Below are 26,384 nucleotides of genomic sequence, written 5' to 3'. Positions count from 1 at the left end.
TTCGGTCAGTCTCTGCCTTGTCCAAGATTTTCTCGGGATTTCTTCTAATAAACCAGAATGGTAACTTGCATTGTCCATGATTATAAATGACTTTGGGGGAAGATTTGGAACCAGCTGAGTTTTAAACCAGTTTTCGAAGTTTTTCCTGTTCATATTGTCATGATAATCTCCCATCTTTAATCCACTCTTGAATATTAAATTTGCACCCTTGAACATCTTTGGTTCCGGCGTGGACCACGATATAACGATGACCTTAAAAATAAAAGATAATTCAATTCTCTTCTTTTAGAAATGATTCTTCCAGAACATAAATTTAATATAAATAATAAGTAATGTTCCATGCACATACGAGTAGTGTATGGAGTTAAATTCCCTCATATTGTCTTAGAGAGAAATTATATGAAACTATGAAACAGATGAAATTATGAAGTTAGAGAACCCTTACAAGGGCAATAGTTTTTATTAAAAAACAATCTAAAAAGATAACCAGATAATTTTTACCTTCACTGTTTTTCCTTGAATCCGTGTGCTTGGTGTCATCTTGCCAGCTACTACGAAATGGTCCCTTGCTAAAAATCCACGTCTCGTCAATGAAAACTGGAGTAAAACCTTCCGGACCTACATTTCTATTTTTGATATACTCCCTTAAAAAATTGATTCTTTTATGAACAATATTTGGCAAGTCCATTAAATATTTTCTGTTATTTGATTTTTTCCACTTGAAGCCTATACTATTGATCCATCTTCTTAAGGAGTCAATGGAAAACTCAAAATATTCAATTTCTTCCATGAACTTTGCTCTTATTGTTGCCAATATTACATATTCTTTTCTGGCGTACATAGAATAAATTGTGTCCCAAATTCTATGTTTCAAATATGTTGTAATTTTGGTTTTCGCTGTTTTTTGCTTGGAAGATATACGGGCTGCGTAATCCTGATCTGATTTTATCCCATTCTTCTTTATATTTGCGATCGTTGTTGTGCTCAATTTTGTTGCATCTGCGGCTCGCTGTATCACATTCTCAATTTGAAGTGTAATTCCGTTTCGGACTTGTTCCTTTTCCAGTTGAAAAAAAGCCTATATATTTAAAATCATCAGCTGCGATTGTTCATTATACCTATTATATCTTTTTTTAGGCATTATCTAACACTTTTCGAAATAACTTTCAAGAACAAGTTGACAAACCAATATTTTTGATTGACAGTGACGGATATTTCACATAACCTAGTATATAAAAGATGAATAATCATCAGACACCAATTTTTTTCAAAAGTTTGTAAATTTTTTCAAAGTTTGTTGTCGCCGCTGTTTGGAATATGCTAAACAAAGATAAACAAAAATGACGTCATAAAAAATGGGTATAATTTCGACTTTAGTATAAATTACACCGACAATTTATAACAAAATACAAAAATGGATAAAGGATATTTAATATTTTACACCTGTATCACATAAATGAAGCTGTTGCAGACACATATTTATCCTAATTTTTGGTCTTAAAACTACTCTAAGAGTTGCCTGTCAAATTTATTGTACATACTTAATTAACACGCTCTATTTAAATACATAAAGCGTGTTTTAATAAGAATGTAAAATTTGAGTTGCGCGCCATGTTTGACAGTCACAATGTGACATGATTATGACAGATAGGAGTTAGAAAACTGAAGTCCAAAATTATTAGCAAAATGGTGAAAGTTTAAATACCCCTATAAGTGCGTTCAATATTCGGTCCCAATAATGTTCCCAATTCGATTGCCATGAAAGGAATAATCAAAAGGTTTGGTTAGTGAAACACGCGATACAAGATCGTAGAGATCGTTCAGAGAAAAACATCACGACTATTCAGAAAATTCAACAGGTACTTTTCAGCGATTTCTCACTAAAGGTTTATTGCTGTATGCCTACAAAATCCAACTCAATCAACAACTTCTGCCAGACCATTAACAGCGAAGAGAATTCACGAATTAAATCCTTGATTTGACAACTTGCTGATTTTGCAACAATTATTTTCAGTGATGATGCTCATTTTCACCTCGATAGCTTCGTTAGTCGTAAGGGGGTTAAAGAAAGTTCCACCAATGATTTATCAGAAAGAAACGGATCCACAACGTGACACTACATGCTGTCCATTATGGTCTGTAGGCATGATACTAATACTCGAGACTTCCAGTAATAGTCTCATGGTCTGTAGCAGTGATGGGCAAAGTACGGCCCGCGGGCCAACTTCAGCCCGCGAAAGTATTTAATCGGGCCCACCGAGGGTCCATTAATATGAATAGTATATGGCCCGCTACAATTAGGTTTTGACGATCCAGAAGTTTAAAGTAGATTCTAGTTATAGTAGAATATTAAATGCATAGCCTATAGGCGTTGATTGAATATTTGAGAAATATTCAATCAACGCTATAGATGAAGCCAAAGTTTACAGAATACAATATATTTTATTCTGTAACCTTTGGTAAAGCTAAAGTAGCCACGTAGTTTACGTGTTGCGTAATACGGAGAGCAGTGTGGAAAAATGAGTGGCGGGGGCGAGTAACCTTAAACGCCAACTGTCACATACCGAGCCGCACGTTTTATGTCTATTTTTATTAACGCTTGTTCACGTAACGCTTTACATTGATAATTTTTTGAAAAAATAAGCACTAATTTTAAGATAATGGAGTAGTAAGAGTGTCGTCTGTTTAAAGAAGAGTGGACTTGGAAATACTTTTTTACGGAATTCAACGGTAAATCAACATGTCTTATTTGTTATGAAGCAGTGACGACATTTAAAGATTTTAATCTTGCTCACCATTTTAAAAGCAAACATCTAAAAACTAAATATGCTTTGATGGATGACACAGACAAAAAGATAAATGCGGAAATCTTATCAAAAACAATATCTGCTCAACGGAATCTGTTTATAAAGCAAAACTGACTTAACTCACTTTTCGCGTTTAAAATCCATGTCACCTGTGTGTAAGAACAAATTAAAAGAATTTAGTCAGGCGTGGAAAAACACAGAATTTGAAACTAGTCTTAGAACACTGAATGCCTAGAATAAGCCTAGCTGCAAACCATAGGCGAGGTTGTTTGAGTTCACTATCTCTCAGATAATGATGTCAAATCGACTTTTCAATTTTTCATTCAATATAGAATTTTCTTAATCCACTACATATTTTTTTATCTGTTGTATTTTGTAACAGGTAAAAAGTGTACTCTTTAATTGTTTCGTGTTTCGTTTATTTGCTGACTAACAATATATACTTTGAGAGTAATCAGCAAATTTTTCAGAATAAAAAGAAAGATTCCTGACAATAAAGATAATGAAAAAAAAGCAACTTGGCAACGTAGAATACCTCTTAGTTTACAATGCACATATTCGATGTTGCCCCTTTGTGTTGTTTTTCTACATATTTTTTCAATCTGTGAAGCTAGTGCCCGATCGATATATAGCGACCAAAATATAGAACGCAGCATATGTGGTTTGCCAGCAAACTATTTATAGTCCGCGCCCGCTGTTTAATCGATATAATGCCCGTATCTCCTGAAATTCCCAACAAATGTTAACATTTTGTTGGAATGTTAGTTTTTTTGTAAAAATTACTTAAAAAGTCGAATGTTAAACAAATGAAAAAGGCTCCCAAAAGATTTGAATTAATCTTTTTTCTACAATAAATATCTAAACGCATTTGAGATGGTTACAAACCTCTACAAACAAAAATTTTTTGGTAAAAAATTATTGAATATCTAACAATTAAAAAATATAAAGGACTATGTAACTCCTCACGGCTATAAGGAAAAGTTTTATTATCCATATCCTTTGGCAGTTATAGCCGTTTATAACATCTATAATAACTCAATTATCTATAATAACTTAATTATAACTCAATAATTTTTAATCAAAAAACTTTCGTTTGTGGAGGTTTGCAACCATCTTAAATCCGTTTAGATATCTATTATATATTACAGAATAAAATTTAATTCAAATACTTTGGAAGTTAACCTTAATTGATTTCCTTATTTTATCGCGGTATATACACTATTTAGAAACCGATTTAGTTATCCATTGTTAATATCTAGACAAAAAATTATTAAAACTCTTCGGAATTCCAGGAGATACGGGCATATTCATTAAATAAGAATGCAACTCAGTTTCTGCTAATTATAATAATTTATTATATCACTTTATTTTCTTCTGTTAAAATTGAGTAATCACTGGCAACATGGAATAGTAAGCATGCTTATCAACAAATTATCCCCTCTGCCCAGTGTGTAGATGTTATAATCAATCCAAAGCAACCAATGTTCAATTCTAGTGTATTTAATATTCTAAGAAACTAGCTTTCAAGATTTTAAGAACTTTCAGTCACCGCTAGATATTTTCTCGATGCCGTTTAATGTAGACCCAGAAAATGTATCTCCAGAGTTGCAGTTGGAAATTATTGAAATGCGGTGTAGTGCCCATTTAAAGCAATTATTCTTAAATTCCATAAAACTAGATTTTTATAGAGCACTGCCGAAAGCTGCCAAAGATCTTTGCGTCGTCTTATGTGTGCGAACAGACTTTTTCGACCATGAAATTGCGGAAAAGCTCAGTCAGAAACCGATTGACTGATGAACTTCTTTTCGCACAGCTGAAAGTTGATTCGTCACAGCTGGTTTTCGAAAATATTATGGAAGATCAAAAACAATTCCATATGTCTCACACGCCATGGCAGGCCCTTCGAATAAAAGTTAAAATAAATATAATTTAAGGTAAAAGGTAATTTGTGACATCTGTCTGTAATGCTGTAATGTTTTTATAATATTATGATCAAAAGATTTAACACTCTCCTCTAGAATTTCTTATACTTTGTGGCCCCCAGTAAAAAAGTTTGCCCACCACTGGTCTGGAGGAATAATTGAACCATTTTTTCTTCGAAAACAAAGTAATGGTGAATGGAGAACGTTATATGATAATATGATAATAAAATTTATTGTACGTCATTTGGAAGCTATTGATCTTGACGTCATGTGGTTTTAGCAGGACGGTGCCACATACCGCCCAGGAAACATTGACGATCTTGCACATGTTTGCTCCTGGTCGTGTCATTTCCCGATTTGGTGACCAAAATTTGCCTCTATGCAATTGCGATTTAACGCTTCTGGCTATCTAAAGTTATAAACCTATGACTTTATGGTCTATCTATGACTCCAATAAGCCTGCGAAAATAGAGGCTGTATTAATGAAATCTAATACCTATAATAACAATTTCGTCAAAAGAGTACGCATATGCAAGCTAAAACCGTGATGGCCATTTACAAGATATTTTGTTTGATATATAATTCCCAAATGTATATTTTCTAAATAAATAAATATTTTCATGGATTGCTACAGAAAATCTTACACTCTTATTGAAACACTCTTTAGATAGATTAATCTTTAGATTGTTCTGATAATAGAAGCTACCCGATTAACAACCATGCCATATCAAGGTATGGCAAAGTTACCAGAGTCAAAAGCTTTAGAAAAACCGATAAGGCGATCTGGTCTGAGAAATGTTATGTCGTGGGGCAAACTATGTATAAAAAAGTGTTGCTTAGATATTTCAACCTAGCGAGCGTGAGTACCTTAGATATCAATTATTATTATAAATTAATATTTTTTATAAACGACCCTATACAATTATCAAGACCTCATTCAAAGTTAAAGAACAGTAAGAGAAGCTCCTCAAGAAGCTTAAAGTCATATAAAGAGTTTGATCATACCCCGAACCTAACAAGAACATTATTTTCGTTAATATTACATTTAAGCCTAAATAAGTTAAATAATGGCCGAAAGACGTATCATAGCCATTATGCAAAAATAAAATATCAATTTAATTTTTTCTTATCCAATATGACATAAAGACTTTTTTTTTCTATATAGTGAATAAATAATCTTATTCGTAAAAGCGTACTTCGTTACTCTTTTTAATAAAAAGACAAAAGCCGGGAGTTTGCATATTTTATATATTCCTTCATGCATATATTATACAGGACTTAAATTTCAAAATAAACCACCCTTAATAACTTCTTCAAAAAAAAAAAAAAACACGTCAACCTAGATATACAGGGGGACGTTTAATTTTATATTTAACAAGGTTCTGTCAATCACCTCTTCAGCTCTAGCTAACCTCACTTTGATCTGTCAAATGGGAACCCCTATCGTGTGACACATCATTGTAACAGCATTAAAGTGTCTATCCAATAGTAAAAAAAAAATTAAACTGGTTGACGTACCAGCGAAAAGAGAGATAAAATGTCTGGTAATAATGAATATTTTATCGATGTATGTCAAATGGCTATCCTATATAGTGATATATCATTTTAAAGGGCAGACAATCCACCACCCTTGTGCTGCGTTATTCGCGAGATAATAATAAAGTCTGTTTTGATTTTGAATTCCTCACGAATATTGGCAAGTGTTTGGACCTAATCAAACTTCTATAATTATTTCCAAGTCTTATTAATTTAATAGTTATTTAAACATTATGTTCAATTTAGTTATTCAAAAGTGTGGTAATATAACCTTAAAGTTACCAACCAGGTACTGTACCTGACGATTGCTCTCAGGATGTGTAAGAACATACCAATTCTGACATCCAGATGCACTACAGAAAGTGGCAAACTAAGGTTAAAGAAGGGGTTTCAAGTCGAAATCCCGACAAGGGAAGAATGGTCGGCGAACCAAGTTAAAGAGCCAAGTGGTTTCCAGGCCTGGTACACGGATGGATCATGGATGAAAAGCACCAATTCAGCCGGAGCCGGAGTGTACAGGATGGAAACGAACACAGGGGAATCCTTCCCGCTAGGGAAACACACCACAGTTTTCCAAGCGGAGGTGTTTGCTATACTCGAAGTAGCGAACAAACGAGAGGCATTGGAAGGTGACGGGGGGATTTGCATCTACTCCGATAGTCAAGCTGCCCTCAAGGCGATTCAGAAACCCAGGGCCAGCTCAGCGCTAGTCCAGGAATGCAGAGACGCATTGGAAAGGCTTGCAGCACACAAGAAAGTGAGACTGAGGTGGGTCCCAGGACACCAAGGTGTTGAGGGCAATGAGCGGGCCGACGAACTGGCAAGACAAGGTTCCGTTAACCCCTTCGTAGGCCCCGGACCTTGTCTCGGTCCTAGCAAAAAACAAATCTCCCAGGCACTTAATAATTGGGCCTGGGAAAAAACAAGGAAGAATTGAAGAAGGACAGAAGGATGTAGACAGGCCAAGGAAATGATACCAGACCATGACGGCTCTAAAGCAAGGCGACTGCTAACAAAGACCCGACAATATATCAAAGACTTGGTGGGAATCCTGACCGGGTACAACAGTCTAAACAGGCATCTACACCTTCTTGGTATAAGGGAAAGCTCACTCTGTCCGAATTGCGGTACAGGGGAGTACAGTACAGTACTTCATACCACATACTAGGTATCTGTGATAGGTGGAGTCGCCTAAGAAGGAAAATTTTCGGAGCAACGACACTCCAGCGGGAAGATCTTAAAGATCTGGACTGGGACAACGTGCAAGCCTTTATTTTAAAAGGACGGGCCGACTCAGTGAAGACCGCACATTGAGAGTGGAGGCGTAGGGGTGGGTGATTCTGGGGTTGGCGAAAAGGGACTGCTCAGGCCTACTTGCCGAGCTCTAGCTCCCCCACCCTTACTACTACTACTACTACCAACCGGGTAGAACTTATGGCTTTTCTGGATATAAATTTGTTCATATGGATGAAAAATGCTTAAGTAATGAAGAGAAATGGTTTGGATTATTGGTTCCCACGACTTGAATTAAGAGACTGCAATTTACGACATAGTTTATAAGCTAGTAGTGTCTAGTTGGGTCCAAGTTATCAGAAATATTTATGGATTACTAAAATCCATACAAATCATAGAAATCAAGAAAATCAATCAAAAGTATAGTCTATAATCAGGTTCAGGCCAATGAAACGGGTTATTTGTGTCAATTCCAAATTTATACACCTAAAGTTGGGGAATCTGCGGAAAAGAAGCTCGAGTGGTAAAGGATTTTACTCGTTTTTTTAACTGGAAAGGGGCATCATGTGAATTTCGATAATTATTTCAATTTTGCGAGTCTGTAAGACCTTTAGGCCAAAGACCTTAACTACTGCAAACACACGGAAAAAAAATTGTATTTAAAAACTTTTTTCAAATGCGACGTTCCTTTGTACCTTGCAGACAAAAAGAATTTTTTTTTAAATTCTGTACAAACTCTTAATAATGTCCCTTTTCGCTTATTTAAAAAATTAATAAAAAGAAAAAAAGCATTTTAAGGTCCTACCTGTTTCATTATAAAACCATAGTTCTAATTACACCCTAAATTAAAAAAGACCTAAAAAAACCTGAAAGTCCGTTCAGGCGTGTCATTTTTTGCTCTTTTCTGATTAAATTTTAAAAATCGGGACACTATAAGGGAAAAACAGGTAACAAAAGTTTAAATAAATTTTGTAAGAGCCTCTGTCATATATAGATATTAGTAGTAATACACCACCGAATCTAAATTATCCAAAAATTTAAAGTAGACTATATAGGTTTTTAACAAATAACAAAAGCTAAAACTTTTTTATCCACCTCTGAATAAAAATTACTGCGTGTAGAAGCCTTTTCCGGCCATTTTTTAGAGTTTATTTATTTACAATATTTTTATTTCGATAAAACTGAACTGTTTCCGAGAAGATGTCTTATATTCATATTATATTGCAAAGTGTATGTATTCTCAGTTGGAGAATACATAGATGGAGGGAAAAAAATAATAAAATGCCTTCAAATAATAAGATGCTTAAGGAATCGCCTTACAGCAATATTGGTACGATTTTTTTGAATCCACTCTATTATGGAACTTAACAGAAAACAGAACCCAAATTAACCAAGTGGGACTTAAATTAAACAAATTCCATCTGGTCAGACATATCAGTTTAGATGTATCTGTTATATTTAGGTTTGTGAAGTTGTATGATACCAATACAATAATTATCTATATTATTTTATGTGAATATATTTTGGAATAATCTATAATAATAAAAAAATCTATTTATTGTTTTTATACTGTGAAGACCACATTTATGGATGAAATAAACTTACCTATAAAGTTGGTTTCAAATTATTTCGGAAGAAAACACCTCACATCGCACCTAAACATTGTTTTGTAATACAAAATCTTTTTCCAAATTTGCGCTGCTTTTTTCAAACTAAAGATAAATGACGTATGCATGCCGTCGTCCGTACTGCGTGACGTTTGCTACCGATCGGTGTGATCAGCCATCGCTCGAGCGGCTGTGATATCTTCAGATGAGGCAAAGTTTCACGCGAACTTTCTTAGTTAACACGTGTTATTCTTTTAGTTCTCGAAAACCTGTTCTTAGACCTCTTTCCACTCCCTAGGTTGTAGTTAGCTAAACCTATTCTCCTTGACATCCAGACCGGATTATGCCAGATGCATAGTGGGAGAAGCATACTACCGTACCCCGAATGCTGTGACTAGACAGTAGGGGCTGGGTAAAAAAGGTTTGAACAAAATCAGACAGTGGTTTGAATATCCAAGTAGCTTAGAACGTCTAACCATAAACCAGAACCATTACGTCTGTACATTAAAGGAATAAAAACGAGAAACTAATTTAAAATAAAATAAAATTATATAAAACTTTGAAAAATACTTAAATGCTAATCATCAAAAAATTCACTTAAACTATAGTACGCTTTACTAGCAAGAAATATTTTCGTCCTTGTACATAGGCTTTTTTCAGTTTTAAGTTGTCTTATTTCTAGTGGAAGTTTATTAAACAGCTTTCTACCTCCATATATGATAGAGCTACGGACAAGTTCAAAATGAGAAATGGGTAGCCTCAACAAATAATTTTGTCGCGTATTATAGTGGCTTTCTAAGTGGAGTTCCTGTTTATATTTTCTAAAATCTACAAAATTAAGTTTACAAAATAAAGATACAACACAGGGTTAAAATATTATGACTTACAAAAAGCGGGCGACATGAGTCACGAGGCTTGACCCCACATAGATATCTAATGGCCCTTTTCTGGAGTACAAACACTGAACTAAAAAGTGAATTTGAACATGAACCCCAAAAGCAAATTCCATATCGAAGGTGCGACTCGATAATCGCGAAGTATGCTGGCGATGGAGAAATTAAGATTGGTGGCAATAACCCTTAGGGCGTAGCAGCCTGATGAGACTTTTCTACATACATTCACAATATGGTCTTCAAATTTAAGGAACTTGTCTATGGAAAGACCCAAAAATTTACTGAACGGTGTCTGTCTGAAAGAACTCGGGGGACACAAAGACAACCAACCAACCTTCAGACGAGGCACCGTATAATTTGGATCACACTTCACAGGTACTAAGTTCGTTTGATCCATAAAAATTGGGAGCTGCAATATCATACTCTTATTAAGCTTAGAATGTAAACCTTCGATATTCTTAATAGATAAGATTTCGTAATAGCTTCAGATAACTAAGTTGAGAGCTGCGAACCGGTGCAAACCAGGGCTACGTAAGTTTTCCTTAAATAGAATTAATAAAACCTTTCTGCTTATAGGTGATTAAACAATTTAAGACCCAACGATTTTTAGATTTTTTTTGGCATGTTTAGGAAGCTTTCCTTAAGTCCATTAAATTAAAACAAAATATATTTTGGATGAGGCATTTTTTAACAAAAAAAAAACTAAAATTTATGTTTTATATTGACCACGATTTTTCTATACTTCTATTTACTTATGGACATAAATATTAAAATTATACTAGCGTATTATCACGGACTAATCACTTTTATATTGATCTAAAACATTTTTACTTTATTCCTAGTTTAAATTAAAAAAACACAACGCTTTTTTAAAAGTTGTTTGCCAAATTGCCTCCTTTAATTTAGGAACGTTGAGGTTTATAAATAACTGTCAAATTATTGACCTTTGACACTTAACCTCAATTCAGGAGAATCAAATTAATGAATACAGCGTTGCCGGATTGTGAAGCTATTTTCTTAGCTTTCATTCCTTGTATATTATTTTATTACATAAAGGTGTTATACCAGTTGGTTTACTTTGTCTAGAGTTTAATTTCGATTTTTTTGTACAAGGACTTTATAGTAACTTGTATCACTATGTTACATTTTATTGCATGAGTCGCAGGCGAATGCCAGAAACAAGTTGAAATTATGTCGCATGAGCCGTAAGCGAAAGCCATAAGCATTCGCTTACGGCTCATCCGACATAATGGGATGGGATATGTTGAGTTGGGTTGGGTTGTTTTGGTTTTAGTTGAGTTAGGCTATACACAAACCAGCCTTTATACTCTTAGATGTTATATATCAAATGAGGGATACTTGCCAATTAATTAAAGAAAAAAAATAACATTTTTTAATAAAAAAAAAATTCCAAGTGAAAACCGAATTTATTCCTTTCATTAATTTTGTTGAGATGAACTTTTGTTCAGTATGGCAACTCTGCCGTATATCGTCGTGCAAAATTGACATATTGGAGAGTTTTCGCATAGCAATATTTTGAAAATGATGTCATTTAATAAGAATTTTTTTAAATTTTTTAGGTCAAAATATGGTTCATCCAAAAAATTTTTTGTTTTGACCTATGTTCTATGACCGTACCCTTTCTACTAAGCAAATTTTTCGCAATATCCTTGGGTCTTAAATTGCTCAAGCACCCTGGTTATAGTTTTTTAAGACTCAATCAATTGAAAGTTGTAACGCCCCACTTCCATGTACTTTCTTTATTTTAAGGCTAATACATTTCTCTGAGTACCTACCGCAGGCGTTAAACTTAAAATCTATCTAAAGTCTGATATCATTATGAAGCCACAACACAGTTTTAAAAAAAAAAATACAATTTATTGTGCAATTGTGATATTATAAATGCAGCCTTATTATATAGATTAGAAGAGACGCCAACCTTAGTTGGAAATGACAATTACCATATGTTTGCTCATGTAAACAATCCCTGCCCGCCTCCCTCCCCCCCCTTTTTGTTTATATTTTTTTCAGAATTTCTGGTTTGGGTGTTTTTGTAATTTGTAGTAGTTTAATTATTTTTATAACATCTGAATTATTTAAAAGATGAACCCAACTGAATTTTTAGCTGAAAATAATGCTTGTGGGCAAACTATTTTGCTGTTAGTTTCAAGAGGAAATGCAATTATAGCAGAATTATTAAGATTGAAAGACTTTATTCCCAAAGTTTACAGGTCAGTTCTTTGTTGTTTTTTATTAATAAAAAGGATGTAAAAAAAATAAATTTTCGTATGTATACAGGTTGTACCATGGTTGATAGTAGGTTAGTGGTAAATGGAACAATGGATTTTTTTTTTAATTTAAGAGCTCTCTCATGATCTAAAGCTCATATGTAGGGGACATGACATGATTTCAATGGCAGTCTGTAGGGAGTCAAAATTGTACCATTTTGAGTGATTGGGTAAATTTAATACCAAGTAATAGTGGCCATAACTTATTTGTCGATCATTTGCTTTAAAGTGGATATTTTTTATAATGTTTTTTTCAGATCATTAGGCAGAATTCAGATTTTTCTTGTTAAAATATTATTTTGAGAAAAAATATTTAAAAGCTCGAATAACACCTGACCCTTTTTTTTAATTTTTAATTAATAGGCTGCAAATTTTTCATAGCAGTGATTTTGATCCAAATAAAAATATTACATTCAAGAGATATGTAAAAGTTTAGTTGTCCCTACCAATATTCTATTTTACAGTTTTTTTATTATTAAGGTGCTGCTCAAAAGCTCTATCTAAGGAGTTCACAATACAAAAAATTTTGTTGAAATAAAGAAGAAACTTTAAAATATTATCAATATGAAAAAAAAACAGACCAAAGCTTACTCCAAGCCATCTCCAAATTACTGATCCAAACTATAAAATTTTTATATTGAGTTTTATAAGTGTTCTCTGAGGAATGCTTTAAAACTTGTGGATTTTTTAGCATTCCTTATATATATACCAGAAGATGCTTAAATGTCTTTTTAAAGATAAACTGGGGAGTTTTGGGGAGAATTAGTTTGTCAGGTATTGGTGGTGTCTTCCAGAATTAAAGTTTAGTTTTATATATCAAGCAGCAAGTTTCCACTATAAATAGAGTGGAAACTTTTAAAGAAGAATATAATGAAGATTTTTAAGTCTTTATGTTAAGGCCTATACATATAGCGACATACATACTTAAAATACTTTTTCTGTAGCACAAAAACAGAATTAAAAATATATTGACTGCAGCAGCCCCAGAATGCAATGCCATATCTTAAATGACTTTCTACAAATGAATAATAAACATCTCTGGTGGCCTCCGAGACTTCTCCGTTCTCTTTTGTCAGAACCCTGACAGCACACCTGGTGCATCCACTAGCCGCATCACTCTATGTCTTAAAGTTGAAATGTTTACATGAGATATCAACTTATTATTAATGACTACTCAATGACTAACCACCACCACTTAATGACTAAAAGGCACTCTTGTTAATTATCAATAAAATAAACCATTTTGGAGAAAAAAAATTTAAGGAATCACTGTTTTATCTTAATTAAAAAGAACCATGATAATGTGTTCTTTTTTTCAGTGATGTTGCAGCGAAACAACAGAGAAGTTCTATTTGTTTAATCTTAAGTTGTTTAAAGTTATTAAATTGTTTAATCTGAAAAAGTCTTTATCATGTGTTCAAAATTTAAGCAATATAATGTACAGGGTGTCCCATTTTGGGTACTTTTGCGGGATATCTCCGTTATTTTTAGAGATAGACAGTTGCGGTTTTCGCGTTACTATTTGCTGTTAACAAAATTTTTACAACCATTTTATTTTCTAAGAAACAGGGCATTTTTGAAATTGCATTTTGGGACCCCCGTCATATCTCCGTTATTTTTACAGTTTTTGTAAAAGTAAAAACTCATTTTCATAGGTACTTCAAAAGTTAGTCAAGAAAAACCGATTTCCTGCGGCGTCTTTAAGGGGCTGTATCTTCTTAGAAAAGGCCTATAGGATTTTTTTTTGTATATATATACATATATAATTTATTTGCTATAAAACTGAAAGCAATATTCAATTATTTTCTTAGAAAAAACATGAGTAATTCTCTAAATTATGACCCTAAATTTTAAAATTCTTACTTAAAAAACAAACGAATGACACTCTGGCCAATGATTTTGTTGAACTCGGTATAATATGGCTTATTAATTCATCGAACTAACAATCTTAAGATTATACATAACACAAAATACTTAAATAACTTTATGATATAATTTCGCGGCGAAAAAAAAACATTTTTTCTTTAACCTAAATCCAGTGGAGGATGCAAGTCTATGTCTTGCTATCTATTTTTTTAGCGTAATAATTTTTTTGTATTTTATAAATACAGGTTGTCTCAAAATGGTTTTAACAGCATATAGAACTTCGTAATTTTTAAAGATAACAAAAATTTCAAAATGCCTTTTTAATGGGAGACAATGCTATTTTCAAAATTACCTCTAACTAAATCATCCCCGAGAAACCACTCCTAACTTTTTTTTTAAATGGCAGCTCCATTTTAAATTTTTTTTTAATAGGATTTTTAATTCTGAATACAATAGAAAAAGATTTTTTTTTCATTAAGGAAATAAAAAAAAAGGAGTGTTATTTGAAAAAAAAATTAGTTAGGGGTAGTTTTGAAGAGCATTGTCTCCCATAAAAATCGCATTTTGAAATTTTTTGCTATATTCAAAAATGGCGAAGCTCTATGTTGTTAAAAGCATATAAAAATATAAAATAAAAAAATAATTGACAAGTCGATAAGAATATAAAATAGTATTTAAAATTAAAATGTGCAGGTAAGAATAGAAATGTTTTAGTCTTCTTCATGAGAGGTGTATACTCTATGGAAATGTCCTTTGGCCTATTTTTTCCCATCTATATCGCGAGCATTTAAAATTCTTAATAGAACATTATATTTATTATAAAAACTAAAAATATTTTTCAACGTAAGTGGTTGAAATTAAAATCCAATAGCTAAAGCCAGTTATGCTTCATTGACTAATACCCGTTTTTAAAAGTTATCAAATTAAAAAGCTGACATAGATACCCAACTTTTATTGTTTGGAGTTTCATGACATGCTTCCAAAAATAATTATTAGTCAATTAAGGTATATTCAAAATGTAAATTAGATTTCCAATCATCAATCAAGGCAATAAAGAATATCCCTTGTAATTCCACACTCAGAGGTAGAGCATGTTGTGTCAATAGCCATTGCAAAAATGTTTTCAAAAACACCAAAAATTTAATCTGGGTTAAAAAAAAATCGATGACTGTATACTCACAAACTAGTTGCATTAAACATACTGGTTTAAAATAACATGTCGAAATGGTTACAAACATTTTCCAACAAGGCAACAAGCAAAAGATGTAAAAAAAATATATAATATTTGTTTATTTTTTTTCTCATTACATTAATTCTTATTCTTAAACTTCCAATACCTCCAGTATGACCTTAACATACATACGTGGCGAAAGGGAAATTTTAGTTTTACCCGTCGGACACTGTCCCTTCACCATTGCTACTAAAATAAAAGACACCAATAAAACTGTAACAGTCTGACAACGCCGCGTAAAATTTCAGTCCGCTGTTTGCCTGAACTTAATAAATATACCTGACAATTCAATGAAAAGTAAATGACCACTACTAGGTGGCCGCCATTTTGCGTGATTGTGTCCTTTCGATGTTGGTAACTCTGACAAATTTTAGTTGTGCCAATTGTAGGGAAACAAAACAATTAAGAGTTTTTGGGAGGTTATGTTTACAAAAACAAAATAGGAAGTTATGATAGTCGCCTTAGACCTGAGATTTTTCTTGTACTTATTTAAGAATTTCGTTAACATTTATGAAAGAAAGTAATCCTCATAATTAACTTGGGATAGATGCATGCACTTTATAAAATATTTGTTTTATTATTCTGATAAACTTGAATCTTATAAATCCTAATACCATTTAAATTTTTGCTTGTGTTTACTTAAAATATTTAGTATTGAAAAGTTAGTAGGAGAAGTCTCTTCTCCACAAATAAAATGCTAATCCTCTAATTTCAGGAGTGATGCATTTCAGCAAGTGTTCTTGCCATCATCAGACTTGAGTTACTTAACACATACGCAAATTCTAAACAATTTTTTCACAATCAATATTTAGTTAAAAACACTTTTATTTTCTTTCTATTTTTATTTTACGACTTTTACTTAATTTCCTTCTATGTACAGTGTTTCTACATTAATAGGTACAACCATCTATAAGAATGCTGAATGATACATTATCCACGTATTAAATAAGGAAGAAGCTATATCACCTGACGCAGACGATAGACCCAAGCGTATCGTTTATAAATCGCCAAACACTAAGCAATATACTCAAAATAGAAAGTGTTATTTAGAATCAGTCATATCGAGTGATCGTGTCGAGTCGTGATTTTAAAATCCCAATATTCCCAATGATGGTTTAAAAACAATGTCAATGAAAAAAATAAATTTAGTTCGTGATAGGTCACACGTCAAACTTCAGCGTCGTCAACTTCATTACCGTTATTTAATATATTTTTTGTTGCCAACACTGAAAATGTTCAGAGTGACCAACAATATCAATCAATAGGACACAACCACTCTAAAAATGGCGGCCACCAGGCAGCCGTCATTTTTGGGTATGTTGGTCATTTGCATTAGCAGCCCAGGTATATTTATTAAGTTCGTGGCTGTTTGCTACAATACTTTAAATGAAGAAGTATTAATCTATTATTTTAAACTCGGAGATCGACGCAAGCGCCTTTGTCATATCCGTCCGTAAGGTGAAACATCTTTTTGTCTCGTTATATTTGTAGTATTAGCAATAATTTTGTTGGTTAATGTAGGTATAAATGTATTTACATAAAAAGTTAAATCTTCTATAAAATAGAAGTATTCTCTCATCACTTGTTATAAAAACTCGACTGATGGCGCTAAAAACTAAACTTATTAAATTAAAATTTTTGGTTAAACTCATTTTACGTACTTAAATCTTATAGTTAAATTAAATATTATCTTGCTATCAACTATCCTCAATTTCTAACTTAATAAAACTAGACCAAAAAATTCCGAATAATAAGGTTTTAAATACAAATACATTTTAAGGCCGGACCTGTGCAACTTTTCATGCTTGAGTGGCTGTGACTGAGGTCAGACGTCTAACAAAATAGTACGTGGGCGCATGTAGTCAAATTTTACGAATCAAATGTATAAATTTAGAAAAATATGTTTAAAATAAAGAAATAAAGAAAATGTGCTATATTACGTAAGAATAATCTTGTGTACAAGCATCCTACAAGCTAAAAAAACAAAACAAAAATACAATTTCAAAAATTGACAAAACAATGAACAAAATTAAACACAAGAAGACAAAACTTTTTGAACATACTTGAATTAACTAAATAAAACAATCAATTACTAAATAAATGTAAACTTGTTGACAAAACTAGAGAAGAAAAAAGGAAAAAAAAAATTTCCAACATGTCCAAGGTTAAAACCTATCATTAAAAAAATCATCCAGGTTATAATATGCGTTAGCCAATAAAAGCGTCTTTAATTCTCTTTTAAATTTCTTAACATCCGATATATGTCTAACACATAGAGGAACATGATTGTAAATTTTTTTACTTATGTAAATTAATGAGTTTTTGGTAAGGGAAGACGTAAGAATAGGTAGGGGAACATCATTTACACGACGAGTCAAATGGCCAGTGTCAGAGGGTGGTTTGGGAATTGTGTGAATAAGAGCAGCTGTTTCTAAGATAAAGAGTGAAAAAAGAGTTAGGATTTTTTCAGAAATGAAGAGGTGTTTGCAAGAATCTCTTAACTTAGCAGAACACAGGTATCTAACTGCTTTTTTTTGAATAACAAAGACAATGTTAAGTAGCCCCTTATTGGTTAAACCCCAAAAAGGCAAGCCATACCGAATATGAGATTCAATAAGTGAAAAGTACACTGAACGTGCAACCATCCCTCCGAGCTCTTGTTTTGCCATTCTTACTGCAAAACATCCAGAAGATAATTTCCCAGCTAAATGTAAAATATGACCTTCAAACCGAAGGCGACCATCAATGGTAATACCTAGGAACTTGCAGCACTCTTTATTCTGCAAGAGGGAATTTTCGTCAAACATCAGACCCTGAACATCGCACTTAAACCCCATAATAGACGTCTTTCTTACATTAAACACGAGCCTGTTGGAAGCACACCACCCTGATAAAATCTGAAGGTCTTCAAGGATACAAGTCTTAATATAATCAGAATTTTTATGGCTCCATAGTGTGGTGGTATCATCAGCAAACTGAACCACCTTGCCCTGCAGTTTCAATGAACTCAAGTCATCCACATACAGTAAAAATAACAGTGGTCCCAACACTGAACCCTGGGGAACGCCGCATTTTAGGGATCTAGAAGCAGACAAACGCCGAGACACTGTAACCTTCTGAGTACGATTTGATAGATAGGACTCAAGCCATCGCAACCCTACGCCCCTAAAACCATATTTATCGAGCTTAGATAACAGTATTTCATGATCCGCACAGTCAAATGCTTTGAATAGATCACAAAACACTGCCGCCGATGACTCTCCAGAATTCAAGGACACATAGACGCTCTCCAAAAAGCTAAAAACAGCATCATGAGTCCCTTTACCGGCTTGAAATCCAAACTGATTTGCAGACAAAATGCCATTATGATGTAAAAAGGACAAAATTCTGCTTTTTGCAAGTTTTTCAACTATCTTAGAGAGGGTAGACAAAATAGAAATGGGACGGAAATTACAAGGCTTTATTTAATGGAATGATTAAATATCTAGTAGAATATTACTTTATGACTCTTTCCACATAAAATTTTGCGATTTAAACATGCATGTCATGTGACAATACAAGCAACACCGGCTCACGGACTATTCGCGGCACATCAAAGATTCTAATAGATCTCTAAACTGAACTATATATGATAAAAGTTAAATCTTCTATTTTATAGAAGAATAGGTGGTACGAATTACTTAAACCCTTTTATTCTGTGGATTAAGGCATTAAAGAATTACTTTTTGAGACAAAAGGGTAAAATGTTTTGGTTTGTCTTAAAATTTTATATTTTTCCTTTTTTTGGGTATTGAGATTTATTTTTACTTGGTGGTGATTATTAATGGGTATTTTGGCTGCCATATTCAATGTCCTTTATTATTATTTTTTTAATTAATACATATTATGATATATTATACTCATGAAAACCCCCATCTCTATATTTAGTACCAACTTCTTTTGATAAAAAGTATTTATGTAGTCAGAAAAGTAGAAGTATATTTTTTAAAATAAACTTTTACATTAAAAATCATCTAGCTGTCTATATCTTATGCGTGTAAAAGACACAAGTTTTACTTATAAAAAAAAAAACACTTTACATCCTGAATGTAATATTTATTAATTTGTTTGCCTCATATTTAGTTATTGTACGTATTAGGAGAGATTAGATGAAAATTAACAAAAATAAATGCTTATACTAAAAACTAAAAATCTTATACAAAACACTACATTTACAAGTATACTGGATCCTAAAACTACAGTGAGGATACTAAATACTTTTATAAATTTAACCACTCTTTTGAATCTGGCCCAAAGAGTTAATACAATTTTCTAAATTTTGTTTTTTTGCCTTTGTACTTTAGCAGTTTCTTCCATTAAGGAAGGAAACAGCTTCTCTGTTGCCGCTATGGATTCCAACTTCATATCGCACATCAGCATATAGATACTAAAGTATTACATTATATATACTTCATTGTGTCGCTGAAGGACAAACAGGGGCAGTAAGCTGTAAAAAACAAAATTTTAGACTTGTTTTCTTAATAAAAACAGTGTTTTTCTTACCATAGCAAAAAAGGGTTTTTACCAGAGAATGGTGGAATAAGCAGTCTTTATTGGGTCACTGAAGGACAAACAGGGGTAGTAAGCTGTAAAAAACAAAATTTTAAAGTTATTTAATTAATAAAAATATGGTTCTTACTATGGCAAAAACGACTTTTTTCCCAGAGAATGGAAATCGTACATCAATCATAAATGTATCATACCATGTTTCGGCTAAATAATATATGAATCTTTCTTCCTCCCAAATTTTTTTAATTTTCTTCAAATATTCTATACACCACCGGACAATTTCATTACAGCAGCTCTTTTATTAACCATCTTAAGCTTAAATCCAAGTTTTATCAGGTATCTCCGCAAGGTTGAGACTGAGAAATGTTTGTCCCTTGCCGATAATGTGTCCTTAATCATCTCTATAGTCAGAACCTCATTGTTTTTGTATTTAGAACACACACCTTTCCTTAGCAATTTGGCAATATCCGTGTCAAGTCCCTTTGATTGTCCTGCATCTTTCCTTTTTATTCTGTCTTTAATCCCTTTTTTACAGGCATATTGTACTATAGGGAACCCCTGTTAAAAATGCTGTTTTTGCAAAGCACTACAATCATTTGTGAACTGAGGATCATTCCTTAGATTGTGATAGACATTTAGATAAATTTTTTTGGCATCTGTACTAAAACAATTACGTTTTAAAACTGCTTCTACTTCCCTTGCTTCTTTTTGCTTCCTCAACACTAGAAAATGAACTATCAGAACTATGTAAGTCTAAATTACTGTCCAGATCACTCTTATTGTTTTCGTCACAAATGTTATTGTCTTTCTTGTGCACCCACGGTCTTCATAAGCCCACACATACACTTTCCTCTTTATTTTCCCAGGGTCGAAACATTTTAAGATCTTTAGGTATAATACCAAAACAAATCCACAAACACAAATAAAAAAAAACACTTCCTCACAGTAAAAACTGCAAAAAATTTAGACGAATACAGGCCAAATTCTAAATTCTCCACATTCATAAACGTGTAAAAAGCAAAAGCGGCAAAACTCATCAAATAATAATAACCTCACATGACCCCCCTTCCAACTATTAAAGGTGATAGACCCATCCAACAACTATTTTAAAGGCGATAGACCCATCCTTAAAGATCTCTTTAAAAACACGTCGAAAGTAATACAAAAACAGCCCAAAAATTTATTTGGGTACGGCCCCGTAATTCTCAAAATCAGTGGGATAGAGAGAGATACACAATCAATTGGACAGCCTAAAGTAGGAATCGCCAGAATGCAGGTGTTTTATCTTTGTTTAATAGACTGGCTATAAAGAGGTGACAAGATAAAAAATACTATAAAACATGGGGTTTTAGGTTAATTTAAAATGATTTCATAGATAAACAATATAAAATTTTGCCATTTAAACATGTATATCATGCGACAATAAATACGATATAGGCGCACGGACTAGTAAGTGCGGAATCTGGGACACATCAAAGATTCTAATAGATCTCTGAACTGGACTTTAGCTGAGAAAGAACCTCACTTCAATATTGTGATGTAATTAGAGGTATGGGGATTTACCTTACTGATAAATTAGGCCGGCGCCTTTCAAAATCCCTGGGTTTCACGTAACATAAACTGAATTGTAGATTTGGCTACTTTTACCTTTCTTTCAATTTGCTTAGTTGATACCTAAGGATTGTCAGCAACTGCTTGTAAAATATTATTTTGGGCTTCTTCCAAAAATTCCTTTTTTCAGAACAAAATAGACTTTTTGAATGACCATATTTTTTTAAATTTTGAGCGAACTCTAAGAAAATGGACGTAAATGGTTGGTTTCTTTCTGAAAATTTATTAAGATACTTTGCTGCTGTATCAACAGTATTTTGTCGTACAAAATGTAGCACGTCAGCCTATCAAGCTTTTCTTCATGGCTATAATGAGCAGCCAGAATATTCGACGATACTTTTATTTATTATTATTTATATTAACTCTTTAACAATAAAAACAAAATTGATAAATATTACAGGAAAAACAATGACTCGATAATCACAGTAAAAGCAACTTCTCATATGTGATAAAATCAGTGACAGATACTTACATAATACTGTCACAAAGTATAAAAAGTAACAAAAAAATGTGGCGTGTGATAAATCGTTAAATCCGCAATAAAAAAAAGCAAATAACAAACTGCATTTTTATTTAGGCGTAAGTAGAAAAATTAAGTTGATGGTTTCTGAGAACGAAACGTCGATATAAAGTCTAAATATGCCATCGTGTAGTAATATAAAAGTGCCAATGAAAAACTGTTATTTGATTTTTCTTAAAATGAAATCAGAAAAAACTAAACGATATTGCCAAATTTCCGTTTTTCTAAAATATCTTAGCAGGACCTGAAAAATTTTCGAGTTTTTCAATGGCATGTTAATATGCGTCAAATAACGCATCTTTTTTCTTTTTTATTTTAAGCTGCACCTCCAGCAGGTACTGAAATCCCCATGGTTAGGATCCTTATCTTGGGTTCCCTGTATATGTCATTGAAGGCTTCTTAAATCTTGAAGTATGGTTCAATGGTTTGGTCTCCCCCAAGCTTCAAACCCCAAGCTTTGGGAACGGCCCAGAACAAATTCATAAATATCTGTCTTTTCAAGTTAGGTATATGGATTCCTAAGGACCATGTTTATGTTAATGCGCTCGCAGTTAAAAATATGAAAACATTGAGGCAGAGGCAAGTAAATGGTGATTTGACCTTTGTTTTCAAACTTCTCAATGGCCTAATTGTGTATCTCGAGCTTCTGGAAAAAATTAATGTTAATATTCCCTCTAGAATCCTGACTTAAACAGAATGTTTTCTTTTTTTTATTTAATAGTGATAATTCTGCTATTCAATTCTGTTAAGAGGACATTTCATTTATAAATGATAGGGATATAGAAACTGTGTACATCACCTTATTGTGATTTAGAAGGCAGATTAGGGAAATGATTTTATCCCGTTTATTAAATGAATAAATAAATGATATGATTAATTTGTTACATTTTATTGTAGGCTTGAATCCAAACATGTTCTTCAAAAGTATGGTGAAATTATTTTAGATTTCTCCTATCTGCAAACTTCTGAGCTACATGAGAAAAAAATTGAGGAAAACGAGGTACGAGTAATTTTTGAATAATAGTGAATTTTTTAAGATTTATTTTTAGGCTTTACGAGATCTAGATGAGGAGTTTCGTGATAACCATATAGAGATCATTAATCGATTTTACTTGTTGTTTGAAAGCATTCATAGCTATGTTATAGATTTAAATCATTACATTGATGAGCTAGAAGAAGGTTTTTATATTCACCAGTCAATAGAGACTGTGTTTCAGGATCCCGAAGGAAAACAGTTACTGGTGAGAATTTTTAATTTGTTAATGTCTTGATATATATGTCATAACAAATTATTATAAGGTAACTCGAATATTTTTAGTGTGAAGCATTATTTTTGTATGGCTTAATGTTGATTATGGTGGATGCATATATAGACGGTCCAATTAGAGAGAGATTATTAGTGTCTTATAACAGGTATACACCTCAAAGAAGAGATACTCAAAGCTGTTTTGATGAAGTCTGTAAACTTCTTATGGATACTGGTGCTAATGGCACCAAGAAAGCGCAAAATTATCCGGAGGATTACTTTAAGTGCGGTTTAAAATAAAATGAAATGTAATAGGGTGGACTAATAATAAGAATGTAATTTTAGGCGTGTGCCAATTAATTCTAACTACGTGGAAATGGTAATAGGTCGTCTGAGATCTGACGATATATATTCTCAAATATCAGTTTATCCTTTACCAAAACATAGGAGTACTGCACTAGCCACTCAAGCCGCAATGTTATATGTTTGTTTGTTTTTTTGTCCCAAAATTTTACATTTGGAAGCAGCTGTCATGAGAGAAGTTGTTGACAAATACTTTCCTGATAACTGGATTATTTCTGTTTATATGGGGTGAGTTAGGACTTACAGTAAATATGTTATAATACTAATTGAGTCTTGAGAAACAACGTCGCAAAAACCCTATAATGTGGATGCATTTGCATATCACAAGAAAATATCTTAAGCTTTAGTCTGTTACTGACAACTTTTCTAATGATGAGTGCCCTTTTTTTTAGAGTAATTTTTCCTTCTGATCTGTTCTCGATCATCTTACTGCTAAATTATTTGTAGCAGAAAAAAATAAATTATGTTTAAGAAGAATTAAAATTTCCACAATTAGTTTTCATTACGGAATTGGCTGTATGGAAGTTTGATTAATAATTAGAAAATCTAGTTTATTTACACAAATACACTGTTGTGTACTTGAAATGGGATACCATGAGTATAGAATAATTCGCTTATTGCCTTTTGATTAGATTTTTATAATTATTAATTTTGCAGCTGAACATTAGATAGGAAACAGGTGTAAGATGCTACTACATAGATCCTTTTTCAGCTTTGTTATAAATCTGGCTGATGCTTGGGAAAACTTTAAATCTGCTAAGCAGGCTCTTAGCAACACCTTACAATACTCCAACATTAAAAATGTCTCGAGCACACATGGAAAAAACGTGCCACAATTGCTTAGTGCAACCAGTAATTTGCTTAAAGAGGGAAATATAACTAGTGATTCGTTGTTAAAACATATAAACAGTATCTTAAATACATTGAGGCAGTGTAACGTAACATTGAGGTGGTTGATTCTACATACTGTTATAAAACCAGGTAATTTGTACTTCACCGCTTTTTCGGACAAATCGCCTTCATGAAAAAAATCCATATTGTTTAATTTTTTAAAACATTTTTTTTATAAAAAAAATTAATTACCTCTTTGAAAACATTTTTGATAATGTTAAAAAAAATTAATTTTTATCTGATTTTTATTTATTTTTTTAACCAGTTTTTTACCATTTTTTATAGAGATTTTTTATAGAGAAATAAATTAAAATAGTAATTTTTTATTATAAACTGGAAATAATTAAAAAAATTAAGTCCCTTAATTTTCGGTTAAATCTGTTTATTGTCATATTCAATGAATTCCATTAAGAACATTTCTTTAAGTATTTTTTTTATATTTAATTCTTTGTGTTGTTTATCTAAAACTTAAATATCTTTTTAAAATTAAAATTATATTGAAAGCAAGATTTAAATAAAAATATTATCGATTTTAGGCACAACAGAAAAGAATAAGAAACTAAAACATTATCGAGACCAAGTAATATCAGAAATAAATTGCGATCAAGTAAGTTTGTTTAAACTTTTGTTAAATACTGCCCAGTTGGAGCTGGTAACCAAAGAATTATACAAAAGTCTTATGTCAGAAAAAGACTTCCAATGGGAAAATCTTAAAAAAAGCAGTTGTAAAAACCTTATTGAACTGTCGGAAGTCTTTAGCGGTGATAAACCATTGACTAGAATCCAGAAAAATTCGGATTTAGAAAGATGGTTTAAGGAAATATCCAATGAAGTTCAGAGTTTGGGTCGAGAAGACGTTAGTTCTTCTCGGAAATTAGTGCAACTTATACAAGCATTAGAAGAGGTCCAAGAATATCATCAGCTGGATAATAATATGCAGGTTTGTAGAACTTACAAGCATTTCTTATTATAAGAGATCGTCTAGCTCATAGGTTTTTTTAAACTTTTGCGATTAAGTGGAGTACGCGCATACCCTGTGCATAAGAGCTAAAAGATCTCCATAAATTCCCCATCTCAGTCCAAAATTGATTCGTTTAAATTTAAAAAAATCCGATTTTTTCTAAAATTTAACGAATAACTAAATCATCTCTTAATGAATTTATCTTAATGTATCAGCCGTTAGACGGCGCTTCACGCTAATAAACTTCTTGTAGTTTCAATTGGCAATAACCATTTTTCTCTGTATACTAATATTTAGTAGTGATACAAAACGTGTGAAAGGAAGAAGGTACCTAATCAATATTTCCTAAAGAAAATACCCCAGTGCTGGAATGAAATTAAAAAAGGTAGATAACTCTCCTAAGTGAGTAGTACGTCTTGTCTGGGCTGGGATTCTTAAATCACGATTCGACACGATTACTCGATATGACTGATTCTAAATAAAATTTTCAGTCGCGAGTGTCTTGCGGATTGCCTATTTTTTAACGATTTGTCGACGACACGCTTGGGTATATCGTATACACCAGACGATATAGCTTCTTCCTTTTTTAACACGTGCATAATATGACAGCATCCTTTTTTAAACGTATTTGTTTCATTTATTGTTTAGGTTTACCAATAGTCATACCAGGCATTTTTAGTTATTATATATATTATCTATGATCTCAGGTTTTCATTAGTATATCAAGAAGCTTTCTTAAACACAACTAATAGATTTAATTCGACCCTGTTTTCTACAACCTTTAGTTAATAATAGAGGCAGAGGAAATAGAGTTACCATTGAATGGGCAGTTTTAGTACATATATCAAGATTTTATGCCAC

General features: G+C 32.5%; 2 protein-coding genes across 5 annotated transcripts in view; one reads left to right on the top strand and one right to left on the bottom strand.

Annotated features, from left to right (window-relative positions):
• Positions 1-9,237, bottom strand: part of LOC126734994 (uncharacterized) — a 91,095-nt gene extending 81,858 nt beyond the window's left edge. Inside the window, exon 1 of the mRNA XM_050438862.1 lies at positions 9,104-9,237. The gene's annotated coding sequence lies outside the window, so the exon portion shown is untranslated. The remainder of the gene's footprint in view (positions 1-9,103) is intronic.
• Positions 1-26,384, top strand: part of LOC126734993 (WASH complex subunit 5) — a 249,917-nt gene that overhangs the window by 5,019 nt on the left and 218,514 nt on the right. For 3 of the 4 annotated variants that reach the window (XR_007660245.1, XR_007660244.1, XM_050438858.1), the window contains exons 1-7: positions 11,981-12,229; positions 22,960-23,062; positions 23,112-23,303; positions 23,381-23,592; positions 23,654-23,899; positions 24,384-24,652; positions 25,099-25,502. Coding sequence is in view for 2 of the 4 variants with exons in the window: in XM_050438858.1 (XP_050294815.1) it covers positions 12,102-12,229; positions 22,960-23,062; positions 23,112-23,303; positions 23,381-23,592; positions 23,654-23,899; positions 24,384-24,652; positions 25,099-25,502 (1,554 nt within the window). In the remaining 2 variants the exon portion in view is untranslated. Of the gene's footprint in view, positions 1-11,980; positions 12,230-22,959; positions 23,063-23,111; positions 23,304-23,380; positions 23,593-23,653; positions 23,900-24,383; positions 24,653-25,098; positions 25,503-26,384 lie in introns of those variants that run through there. The other variant, XM_050438860.1, reaches the window with a different exon arrangement.

This window comes from Anthonomus grandis, chromosome 4 (assembly GCF_022605725.1).
Source record: "Anthonomus grandis grandis chromosome 4, icAntGran1.3, whole genome shotgun sequence".
NCBI classification, from domain to species: domain Eukaryota; kingdom Metazoa; phylum Arthropoda; class Insecta; order Coleoptera; family Curculionidae; genus Anthonomus; species Anthonomus grandis.
Note: the sequence above shows the minus strand (reverse complement) of the source record. Positions and strands in the feature narration are given on the sequence as shown.